At 33.6% G+C, this 13,380-nt stretch overlaps 1 protein-coding gene across 2 annotated transcripts in view; it reads right to left on the reverse strand.

Annotated features, from left to right (window-relative positions):
* Window positions 1–571: 571 nt before the first annotated feature.
* Window positions 572–13,380, reverse strand: part of LOC125269233 (cysteine-rich motor neuron 1 protein-like) — a 57,974-nt gene continuing 45,165 nt past the window's right edge. For both annotated transcript variants that reach the window (XM_048192106.1, XM_048192105.1), the window contains 5 exons: window positions 12,057–12,269; window positions 10,225–10,446; window positions 8,403–8,507; window positions 6,773–6,951; window positions 572–1,939 (listed from right to left, as the gene is read on the reverse strand). In XM_048192106.1, the coding sequence (XP_048048063.1) occupies window positions 1,787–1,939; window positions 6,773–6,951; window positions 8,403–8,507; window positions 10,225–10,446; window positions 12,057–12,269 (872 nt within the window). In that variant the 3' untranslated portion in view covers window positions 572–1,786. The remainder of the gene's footprint in view (window positions 1,940–6,772; window positions 6,952–8,402; window positions 8,508–10,224; window positions 10,447–12,056; window positions 12,270–13,380) is intronic.

The following is a 13,380-nucleotide window of genomic DNA, read 5'->3' on the forward strand; positions in this document are numbered from 1 at the left end:
CAATATAAATAAGGCCGTTTTCAGACCTCGCTTGATTTGTTCTGAAACGGGTATTAAAATTGTTACAATTTCTTGGTTCGGTTACATTTTAAATGTTTTTATGTTTTTTTTTTTACAATAATACTAAGATTCAAATGAAATAGTCATTTTACGCCGGACTGCTTCACAAACGAGGGTCAATTCAACACAAAAGATGAACATGACGGCACATGCTAGTGGATGAGTTGAATCAACTCCACAGCAACTACATCAATTTATCCACTAACCATTCAGAAACGTCTAAAAGTTGTAACTTCTTCCTGAGTCTCTCCATCAGTGTCGACTCCGGTTTGAACAATGTAAGGCTGAAAACTTTCGTCATTTTGGCTGCGTGAGATTCTCCAGCTTTGTTGTTGTTGAGCTGTTAAAGCTCCGCCCTCTTCTGGAGCAGCAGCTCATTTGCATTTAAAGGGACACACACAAATGGCCGCATTCTGGAGACACCAGAGACTGATATTACATTATCTTGAGAACGGGGCATTATAGGCCCTCTTTAACATTTATGACACAGGAATATTAAGCTACAGACATGACAGTTCACACAATTCATTTTTATTTCAAAAACAAGTGTACGCGTTACAGCCGAACATCTAGAGGATCATATAGACACGTGGCAAAGGTCAAATAAATAAGCAGACAGACGGTTTACAAAATCTGTACAGCAGCTTTGGGTTTCTCTGCCAACATCACAGACCAGACAGAAATCGCAATCACTTACTAAAGTTTAGTATTAATAAATAAATGTGAAAAAATAAATAAGATACTTTCCTCTACTATTTTTTTTATGGTTTTTGTACATTTATCAAACAACTGCATTCGCTCTAATTCCCCACGAGCGGCTCAGACATTATTTAAAACCCTCTGAACGATAATCATCATGTAATTCATTCAGACTAACATGTTTTACTGAAGCCGTTTTTCATTTGGATAGTATGAGATCAGAATCACGATGATCATAACCCTCTTGAAGTCTCGTTTGTTACGTAAACGTCTTCCTCAGTCCGTTTATTGAACCTAAACCGCAAAAATGACTTCATATGACATCACAACCATTATTAACATATGACAGAGGTCCACCAATCACAGCAGAGGTCATTTACATATCTCTTAAAGATACAGTATCAAAAAACAGTCAAACGAATGGATGTTAATGTAAATAATTTCTGCCTTTTTTGGCACCAAAAAACCTCGACTTGGTTTATAGATGAATTTGGAAGATATAAAATATGTAAACTATAAACATGATGCTGTCTAGTTAGACGACTCACTAGGGTACAGAAACCGATGCTTGTGAAGTTCATCTGTTCATGACGCACGGGAATGTTTAGTCTGGCCGTCGGGATGTCGTGTCTCCCGCTTCGTCGCGACACGAGGCTTAAAAGTGACTAACGATAAACTACAAGTAAAACATATAGAAATTAATAAACAGACTTGAGAGGTCAGGAAACACGCCAGTCCTGTAAGGCCTCGGAATATGTTGGAAATTCCTCTTTTCTGTGGTCCGTATGGATTTACACAATGGTAATAATTGTTCCGTCTGAACGTTTCGTCGTGGATTGACACAGAACGGCACGGAGCTCCATGTCCATGAAACTGTCGTCCCCGTTGACGCGTGATAAAAACATTTAATAAAGCACGAGATGTCGAGCGTTTCACAATACTTGATTCTTCTGCCGGAGACCGAAGCTCCTAATGAGTCGCCGCTGGATTCTCCAGCGTTCGGTTGGAGTATCCGGTCCAGGTGCGGTTAGCGTCCGTGTCCGTTGGCGAGTTTGGCCCGCGGGATGGTGATCCGCTCTGCGTCTGATGGGAAGCTCATGGCGCTCTGGAACTTGTTCTCTTTGGACGGCTCCATGTACACGACCGAGTTCGTATTCACGTGCTTCTTCAGGATCACCGTCTACAGATGAACGGGAGAGGAAAAACATGCAATGTTTGGTTTTTCTGCAAAAGAATTTCACCAGATGACTATGACTTTATTTATGAACACTTGAATGCGAGAAGGTTTAATAAAAAAGCAACATTTTGAACAAAAAAGATGAGAAAAACTGCTTTTTTCAAAGACTACAACACTTCTATCTCTTGTTTCTGCTGCTTCTTTTCCTGTGTTTTGATCCAGAGATTCTGTACTCTTTCAGAAGATGTGTAATAGCGCCCCCTACCATATAACAGTGAGAAAACAGAAAGCTGGAAAATTCCGTCCAGGCGGGGAAAGAGTTAATATCATGTCTTGCATTCATCATATTAGAGCTGTGCGATACAATGTTAGATGATCTAAACAATCACAAAGTTGATATATACTGTAGAGCATATATATCACACGTTACATGAGCGTACTGTATATGTGGATAAAGCTGGACATGTTTATATATGCTGTGTGATAAAAGAGTTTCTATGACGATTGGGGTGATTTTGCTGAGAAGTGCATCTGCACGGAAATGTTTTTTTTTTTTAAAGCTAAAAAAATACGGAGCCCCGCGCATGAAATACTGGAAAAAAATAGTAGGCTAAAATCGTGCACACGATTTAGCAAATCATGGGAACGAAATAGTAAATCATGGGAATGAAATAGTAAATCATGTGCACAATTTAGCAAATAGTAGGAACGAAATAGTAAATCATGGGAATGAAATAGTAAATCATGTGCACAATTTAGCAAATAGTAGGAACGAAATAGTAAATCGCGGGAACAAAATAGTAAATCGTGGGAACAAAACAGTAAATCGTGCACACAATTTAGCAAATAGCAGGAACGAAATAGTAAATCGCGGGAACAAAATAGTAAATCGTGGGAACAAAACAGTAAATCATGTGCACAATTTAGCAAATAGCAGGAACGAAATAGTAAATCGCGGGAACGAAATAGTAAATCGTGCACACAATTTAGCAAATAGCAGGAACGAAATAGTAAATCATGCGCACAATTTAGCAAATCGCAGGAATGAACTAGTAAATCACGGGAACGAAATAGTAAATCATGGGAACAAAATAGTAAATTGCGGGAACGAAATAGTAAATCGTGGAAATGAAACAGTAAATCGCGGGAACGAAATAGTAAATCATGTGCACAATTTAGCAAATCGCAGGAATGAACTAGTAAATCACGGGAACGAAATAGTAAATCATGGGAACAAAATAGTAAATTGCGGGAACGAAATAGTAAATCGTGGAAATGAAACAGTAAATCGCGGGAACGAAATAGTAAATCATGCGCACAATTTAGCAAAAAGCAGGAACAAAATAGTAAATCGTGGGAACAAAACAGTAAATCGTGCACACAATTTAGCAAATAGCAGGAACGAAATAGTAAATCATGCGCACAATTTAGCAAATCGCAGGAATGAACTAGTAAATCACGGGAACGAAATAGTAAATTGTAAATTGTGCACGATTTAGCAAATTGCAGGAACAAAATAGTAAATCACGGGAACGGAATAGTAAATCGCGGGAACAAAATAGTAAATCATGTGCACAATTTAGCAAATCGCAGGAATGAACTAGTAAATCACGGGAACGAAATAGTAAATCATGGGAACAAAATAGTAAATTGCGGGAACGAAATAGTAAATCGTGGAAATGAAACAGTAAATCGCGGGAACGAAATAGTAAATCATGTGCACAATTTAGCAAATAGCAGGAATGAAATAGTAAATCGCGGGAACAAAATAGTAAATCGTGGGAATGAAATAGTAAATCATGCGCACAATTTAGCAAAAAGCAGGAACGAAATAGTAAATCGCGGGAACAAAATAGTAAATCGTGCGCACAATTTAACAAATAGCAGGAATGAAATAGTAAATCATGGGAACAAAATAGTAAATCGTGGGAATGAAATAGTAAATCGTGGGAATGAAATAGTAAATCGTGGGAACAAAATAGTAAATCGTGGGAATGAAATAGTAAATCGTGGGAATGAAATAGTAAATCATGCGCACAATTTAGCAAATAGCAGGAATGAAATAGTAAATCATGGGAACGAAATAGTAAATCGTGGGAATGAAATAGTAAATCGTGGGAATGAAATAGTAAATCATGCGCACAATTTAGCAAATAGCAGGAACGAAATAGTAAATCGTGGGAACGAAATAGTAAATCGTGGGAATGAAATGGTAAATCGTGCGCACAATTTAACAAATAGCAGGAATGAAATAGTAAATCATGGGAACGAAATAGTAAATCGTGGGAACGAAATAGTAAATCATGGGAACGAAATAGTAAATCGTGGGAACGAAATAGTAAATCGTGGGAATGAAATGGTAAATCGTGCGCACAATTTAGCAAATAGCAGGAATGAAATAGTAAATCATGGGAACGAAATAGTAAATCGTGGGAACGAAATAGTAAATCATGGGAACGAAATAGTAAATCGTGGGAACGAAATAGTAAATCGTGGGAACGAAATAGTAAATCGTGGGAATGAAATAGTAAATCGTGGGAATGAAATAGTAAATCATGCGCACAATTTAGCAAATAGCAGGAATGAAATAGTAAATCGTGGGAATGAAATAGTAAATCGTGGGAATGAAATAGTAAATCGTGGGAATGAAATAGTAAATCATGCGCACAATTTAGCAAATAGCAGGAACGAAATAGTAAATCGTGGGAATGAAATAGTAAATCATGCGCACAATTTAGCAAATAGCAGGAATGAAATAGTAAATCGTGGGAATGAAATAGTAAATCATGGGAACGAAATAGTAAATCGTGGGAATGAAATAGTAAATCGTGGGAATGAAATAGTAAATCATGCGCACAATTTAGCAAATAGCAGGAACGAAATAGTAAATCGTGGGAACGAAATAGTAAATCGTGGGAATGAAATAGTAAATCGTGCGCACAATTTAGCAAATAGCAGGAATGAAATAGTAAATCATGGGAACGAAATAGTAAATCGTGGGAACTAAATAGTAAATCGTGGGAACGAAATAGTAAATCGTGGGAATGAAATGGTAAATCGTGCGCACAATTTAACAAATAGCAGGAATGAAATAGTAAATCATGGGAACGAAATAGTAAATCGTGGGAACGAAATAGTAAATCATGGGAACGAAATAGTAAATCGTGGGAACGAAATAGTAAATCGTGGGAATGAAATGGTAAATCGTGCGCACAATTTAGCAAATAGCAGGAACGAAATAGTAAATCGTGGGAACGAAATAGTAAATCGTGGGAACGAAATAGTAAATCATGGGAACGAAATAGTAAATCGTGGGAACGAAATAGTAAATCGTGGGAATGAAATAGTAAATCATGCGCACAATTTAGCAAATAGCAGGAACGAAATAGTAAATCGTGGGAACGAAATAGTAAATCGTGGGAATGAAATAGTAAATCGTGCGCACAATTTAGCAAATAGCAGGAATGAAATAGTAAATCATGGGAACGAAATAGTAAATCGTGGGAACGAAATAGTAAATCGTGGGAACGAAATAGTAAATCGTGGGAATGAAATGGTAAATCGTGCGCACAATTTAACAAATAGCAGGAATGAAATAGTAAATCATGGGAACGAAATAGTAAATCGTGGGAACGAAATAGTAAATCATGGGAACGAAATAGTAAATCGTGGGAACGAAATAGTAAATCGTGGGAATGAAATGGTAAATCGTGCGCACAATTTAGCAAATAGCAGGAATGAAATAGTAAATCATGGGAACGAAATAGTAAATCGTGGGAACGAAATAGTAAATCATGGGAACGAAATAGTAAATCGTGGGAACGAAATAGTAAATCGTGGGAACGAAATAGTAAATCGTGGGAATAAAATAGTAAATCATGCGCACAATTTAGCAAATAGCAGGAATGAAATAGTAAATCGTGGGAATGAAATAGTAAATCGTGCGCACAATTTAGCAAATAGCAGGAATGAAATAGTAAATCATGGGAACGAAATAGTAAATCGTGGGAACGAAATAGTAAATCGTGGGAACGAAATAGTAAATCGTGGGAATGAAATGGTAAATCGTGCGCACAATTTAACAAATAGCAGGAATGAAATAGTAAATCATGGGAACGAAATAGTAAATCGTGGGAATGAAATAGTAAATCGTGGGAATGAAATGGTAAATCATGCGCACAATTTAGCAAATTTTATAGTGCAACTTTAAAATAACAACACTAATATTTAGCTCTGAATTTCGTAATTTTGAACGTTAAACTTTTATTTTGCTGATTTGCATGTAAATGAACAGTGCTGCGCTTCACTTTGAAACACACGGCACATTTATTATCGCAGTCTTCGTGATATCGCAATTTTATTTCAATATATCATTCAGTCCTATTTTAGACGTCAAGATGACATCAAAACAGACTTTATTTCTTAATTCCTGTTTTTTATTGTGAATAATTCATCATCAGTGACGTTATACTGACGAATGTTTTTTCTCGTTAAATATTGAGACGCATGAGAGTGTCAGAATGGAAGATTCATGTCGACTTCAGAATGAAACCACTTGTTTTGCATGAGTGTTTTGAAACAGACCCGCTCATATGATATATGAGATTAATTACCCATGCTGCAACACTTCATTTCATGCCATCTAATAAAGCTCTTGACACATTCTCCTCTTTGACATTTGGCAGACTACGGATTCACTCATTCCAGCTTTAATGGCTCTTACGACATCATGTGCTCTTGAGTTCGGAGAAGCAGCGACACTTTTTCATTTTTCATTTTATTGTTTGTGTTTGTTTTATGATGCTCAGTAAAGCACAAATAAACTCTGACTTTTACCTTTTTGGGCGCGCTGTAGCAGGACATCTGGACCCAGTTCTTCCTCTTGTTGACCAGGACGGCCACGATGAGGAAGATGACGACGGCCAAGAGGATGCCGGCCAGAATCCAGGCTGCTGATTGGTAGATGAGCGTCATCTCCATCTGGTTCGGGACAACCTTCGATAGTCCTTTACCATCTAGACAAGAGAAGGCTGACGTCAGAAAACATCGATCTGTAATATGGCAGTGTTTCCAGTGCTGTATTCCCTCATCTAATCAGAGCAAATGAAAACAGCTCGGATCTTCCTCTGTTGTTTTCATTGGCTGCTTCGTCTCGTATTGTTCCCACATCAGTCTGATGGTTGTAAGCCAACACTTACATAAAATCAATCGAATTAAAACACTAAAAATTAGACATAAAAATGTAAAATAATTGCTTAATAAAAAAGCAATCGAATTAAAACACTTAATAAAAATTAGACAATTTTTTTTTTTTTTTAATAAAATCAAAAATCTAAAAATTAGAAATAAAGAATTAAAATTAAAGTCATTTTAAAATAAAATCAGTCGATTTAAAACCTTACTAAAAATTAGACAGAAATTTTAAATTAAAATCAATAATTTTAAAATAAAAGCAATCGAATTAAAATACTTAATAAAAATTAGACAAAAAAAGTATTTTTTTAAATAAAATCAATCCAATTAAAACACTAAAATTTATACAAAAATGTAAGATATTTTTTTAAATAAAATAAATCAAATTAAAACCTTACTAAAAATTAGAAATAAAAATTTAAAATTAAAATCAATCATTTTAAAATAAAACCAATCGAATTAAAACACTTAATAAAACTTATACAAAAAATTAAAACTTAAAATAATTTTAAAATAAAATCAATCGAATTAAAACACTAAAAAATAGACAAAAATGTAAAATAAAAATATAAATAAATAATTTTAAAATCAAATCAAATTAAAACTAAAAATTAATCAAATCATAAAATGTAAAATTAAATAAATAATAATAAACACATTAAAAATTAAACAATTTGAAATTAAAATAATTTTAAAATAAAATCACTAAAATTAAAAAAAGAAATAATACTAAAAAACATTAAAAAAATAAAAAATTAAAGTAATCAAAATAAAACAGTTAAACATTAAAATTAAAATAACTTTAAAATAAAATCAATAAAACTAAAACACAACAAATAAAATTAAATAAAATTAAAACAAACATTAAATAATAAAAACATAATTAAAATAAATTATTTTGAAATAAAAACAAAAGAAAACACTAAAAATTAAAATCATAAAAATGTAAAATTGATCTAAATAAATAATTTTAAAATAAAAGCAATCAAAATTAAACACTTATTAAACATTAATCAAATCATAAACATGTCAAATTAAATAATAATTTATTTATTTTTTTTACATTTTTTAATTTAATTGTTTCATTTAATCATTTAAAATTTAAATAATAATAAATAATGTATTGGCAGTATTTGCAGTGTAGGCCTGAATGAAAACAGCTCGGGTCTTCCTCGCGCTGCTCTTGTTGTGATTGGCTGCTTCGTCTGGTGTTGTTGTCACGTGAGTGAGAGTGTTGCTGATCAGTGTCGTGACTGATCGTGTCTGATCGCACCTGTGGCGGTGAAGAGCGGAGGAGCGGCGCTGGTCCCTGTGCTCCGGCTCTCGGGTTCGGCCGCGGCGCTCGACAGCATCACTGGCACTGACGTTGTTGTGATCTCTGAGGACGGGGAAAAAAAACAATTTCACAAACTAAATGAGTGTGGAGAGTCAAGAGAGACTCATCAATCTCATCCGACATCATCCAAACCCGCAGCCACACCAGCCGGAGGGCGTGTGATTTATCCCCATTTCCACTGTAATATTTTTATGGGGAAAAACAAGCTGCCCGTTTCTGAGCTCGACTCCAAAATCAAAACAAAGAAAAGATGAAACATGGAGGGCGAACAATGCGAGGCTTTTTCTCTCGAAAGGAAAAGCTGATGGAGTGATTTGCTTTGAGAGCCGCGGATCAGGAAACGTGTGAATGTGCGGATATCGCTGGAATGTTTTCCTGGCTTTAGTCTGTCAGATGACTGATCGATCTCTATGACATGCCAGCGTTTGTCTTTAAACAATGCTTTAAAGTTACTGATCACAGCCCCGCCCCTCTGCTCTGATTGGATGAGCCGCGGAATTTTTAAATAAAAGCAATTAAAAAACGTACAAAAAATTAATTTAAAAAAATTTTTTTTAAATTAAAAAAAATCTAAATAAAACACCTAAATTAATAAAATAAAATAAAACACTAAGAATTTAATGTAAAATGAAAATAAATAATGTTAAAAGAAAAGCAATCAAATAAAACACTTACTAAAAATTAATTAAATCATTAAGAATGTAAATGAAAATAAATAATTTTTAAATAAAGGCAATTCAAATACACTTACAAAAAATTATTAAAGTCATGAAAGCAATCAAAACTATAAAAAACACTTACTAAAAATTGTATTTAATATTTAAATAAATAAATCAATAAATAAAAATAATCAAAATAAATCAAACCAAACAATAAAACATAATAAAATAAAACACTAAGAATTTTGTGTAAAATAAAAATAGAAAAATTATTTAATAAGAAAAGCAATCAAATAACGCACTTACTAAAAATTAATAACATTTTAAAATCATAAAATCAAAATAAATTAATAAAATAAAAAAAATAAATAAATCAAAAATCAAATTAAACCTAAATAAAATTAAATCTAAATAAAACACTTAATTAAATAAAAAATAATTAAATAAAAATAAAATAAAACTAAATAAACATTTTTTTAAGTAAAGGCAATCCAAAAACACTTACTAAAAATTAAGTAAAAAAATAATAAATAATTTTAAAATGAAAGCAATCAAAATAAACCACTTAATAAAAATTGTATTTAATAAAAAAAATGTAAAATGAAAGTGAATAAATAAACTTGAAAGAAACCAAATATAAAAATAAATAAATAAATAACCGAAATAAAACAGTTACCAAAAATGTACTAAATCATAAAAATATTTTCATAAATAATACTAGAAAATTAAGCACTAAAAATGAAATAACACAAAAAATTAAGTCTAAAATAAATAAATACATTTAAAATAAAAGCAATCGAAATAAAACACTTAAAACTATATTATAAAAATGTAAAAGATACAAGGGAATAAAACACTAAAAAAATTTAATATATATATATATATATATATATATATATATATATATATATATATATAAATGCTAAATTAGAAAAAAAAAATCAAAATAAAATAGTTAAAAATAAATTTAAAAAATGTAAAATAAATAAATACTTTTAAAATAAAGTTTGTGAGTCCCTGACACTCTTCAGCACGGTAAACTCAGTGTAATGCAGTGATCACGAGGATGAATGTGGTTTGGTGGTGGTGGACACTCGTACCCAGGCACTGTGGGCAGCACTGGCCCTTACGCAGGACAGGAACCCTGCAGCCGGCGGCCGGACACTGCTGCGAGAAACACCGGACGCTCCCGTTCCGGCAGGTGCAGCTGGTGCAGGCGTTGGACTTCCACGAATCCCCGGCCAGGAGGATCTCTCCGTTGCTGGAGATGCAGTATTCCTGTCGGCTGCTGTTGACGGGGAGGAGCGGCTCGAGTTTGTCCTCTGCGGGCAGAAACACAGAACATGACCGTGATTCACTGCAGTGACCGCATGTGTCCGCAGGTACGAGCCGTTAAATGAGACGTGCGTGACGGCCGGCGGACACATGTGTTTCGTGCCCTGAGGTTCACTTCGCCCCAGCTGCTTTATTGAGAGTAACTCGACTCTGTGTCTGAACAAGCACATGTTCATGAGACGGACCGCAATTAACCTGTGACTTTTATGACTTTACATTTTATTATTCAAGCTTTATTACCTGCAAACTATATGAGAGTTTTCTATTCTATTTTTATTTAAAAAATCAAAATAAAACACTTTCTAAAAATGATTAACATCATAAGAATGTAAAATAAATAATTTGAAATAAAACACTAACATTTTATTAAATCATAAGAACTGTGAACGTGTGAATGTGTCGTAAAATTACTGAAATATTAACTTGAATGAACTTCTTTTTATTACATATTGTGTGCTCCTAAAACACTTAAATTAAAAATTAAATCATGAAACATGTCCAAATAAAATTGGAAACAAAGCAAAATATAACACTTAAATGTTAAAAATGTTACGTTTAAAAATAATTAAAAAATAAAAACGAATACAAATTAAACAAAATAAATAATTTTAAAAACAATCAAAATAAAACACTACAAATTAAAAGGCATAAAATATGTAAAAAAAATAAGAACAACAAATTAAATCATTAAAATGTAAATTAAAATAAAATATAAAATAAACACATAAAAATGAAACACTAGTAATTACTTTAAAATGAATAAGAACAACCAAAATAATTAAACCAAATTAATAATTAAATTATAAAATGTAAAAAATTTAAATAATTAATTTAAAATAAAACAAATCAAAATAAAACACTTACTAATAATTTATTAAATCATAAAAACCCTAAATATGTGAATGTGTCGTTAAATTACTGAAATATTAAGTTGTGAATAATCCTTTTTTATTACATATTACTTTTATTACGTTTGCATTTTATTATTCAATTTTTATCATCAGCACTACTTGAGAGTTTTTATCTATTTCTCCAGAGATTGTACATATATACATTTTTGATATATTTTTACTAGTGGGTTCAGGACACTATAGTTGATTTATGTAAGTGAGGATAGCAAAATAAAGTAAACTGTGACATACTGTACCCAAAAATACAGTGGACTACCAGTAAAACTGATAAAAATTTGGAACCAAAAATGATTCAGACACTTTGACATGACCATGTTTTGCTTAAGTGTTATCTGACATAATTAAGATTAATGTTTTCTGACACAGTTTAACTCTGAGATCTTGTCATATTTTATTACTGTTTTTTAAACTATAGTGAATAAACTGTATTTATCAATGAAATGTTCAAGGTGTCTTTTGGTTTGACTGTATATATACAGATTTCCTCTGAACCCCTCCACCTCCCCAGCTCCACCTGCCTAGATCTGCTACAGGATTGATGTATGTGTATTTATGCAGCAGCAGCAGCAGATCTTACAGGCTCACAGCAGCATGTCTGTGTATCTGTTAGTAGAAAGAATCTTGCAGCAGCAGCAGCAATAATCAGCAGCAGAGTAGCAAATGCTTCAGGGTTTGTGATCTGGTACCTGGGCAGACGGAGCAGCAGCTGTCTTTGCTCTTGACGGGTGCGTGACAGAGAAGCGGAGGACACACTTCAGCGTCGCAGAGCACGCGTCCCTGTCTGCAGGTGCAGCGCGTGCATTCGTCCAGACTCCACGTCTCTCCTTCCACGTAGAGTTCGCCGTCCGGAGCGCGACACACCACCATGTCCATTCCCAGCTGCCCGCTGCCTGACTCGTCTGCGTCAAAACATGGAGAGATATTAGAATGATTTCTGAAGGATCATGTGACACTGAAGACTGGAGTAATGATGCTGAAAATTCAGCTTTGATCACAGGAATAAATTACACTTTACTATATATTCACATAGAAAACAGTTAATTTAAATTGTAATAATATTACACAATTTTTAACAGTTAACTAATCTTGAAAAGTGTTGCATTATATTGAGATCGTGGCATGAAAGGTTGCAGTGATGAACATGTAGTCGATCACACATGTTGAGATCATGAAAGCAGTGATCTCGTCATTGCAACTCAATTTCTGCACACTAACGAATGCTTTCATCATAACTAACAGTGCAAACGTGATGAAACTAAGAGATTTGTTGAATAAAACAGGAGTTTTGGTGCGAGTCACTGATAAACTCGCACTGTTTGATTGACAGCTCCAGCGATTGTAAAGGGAGCGTTCTTTGATCGCTTTCTATATATAATTTAATCACCATTTAAATAACAGATTATTTTCATCCTACTAAGAGAATCAAGGTGAAGTTGAGCGTTTAGTCGCTGGTTTGATTTACTGACACACAGACAAAGATCATCTGACTGTACATGAATCATTAATATCAGATCAGGCATTAGAATGAACACAGTTACTGACATGTTGTTGCATTACTGTCGTAAAAGTCTAAAGTCCGAAATGCGATTGATTTACCAAAGAATCCACAGTGAAATGAACCAAATACAAATCAATAAAGCTCAACTGAGACATTCACATTGTTGAAAATAAATAACCATATTCCTGCATTAGGATCCTTTGAAAGGTAATGTTATTTTAGTCCTGTATCGCTCTTCTCTCCTCCTCATCTCACTAACACACCAGTGGGCGGGGCTAACGCTGCAATGATGAAGTAGGCGTTGATTTCTTCTGCGGAGGCGGAGTTTCACCTATCTATGACAGGATCAGTCGTTCTCTGGGTCTGCTGTTGATAAAAGCTTTTATTGGACTTACAGGATATTCTTACAGTATGATGACCTCTTAAATATCAAAAGCTCAAAGAAAAGCTGATTTCCCAATTCATGACCCCTTTAATGGCATCCCGGGTCATGTCTAAGGATTTTATGTTTG

Source organism: Megalobrama amblycephala, linkage group LG5 (assembly GCF_018812025.1).
Source record: "Megalobrama amblycephala isolate DHTTF-2021 linkage group LG5, ASM1881202v1, whole genome shotgun sequence".
In the NCBI taxonomy this organism is placed as follows: domain Eukaryota; kingdom Metazoa; phylum Chordata; class Actinopteri; order Cypriniformes; family Xenocyprididae; genus Megalobrama; species Megalobrama amblycephala.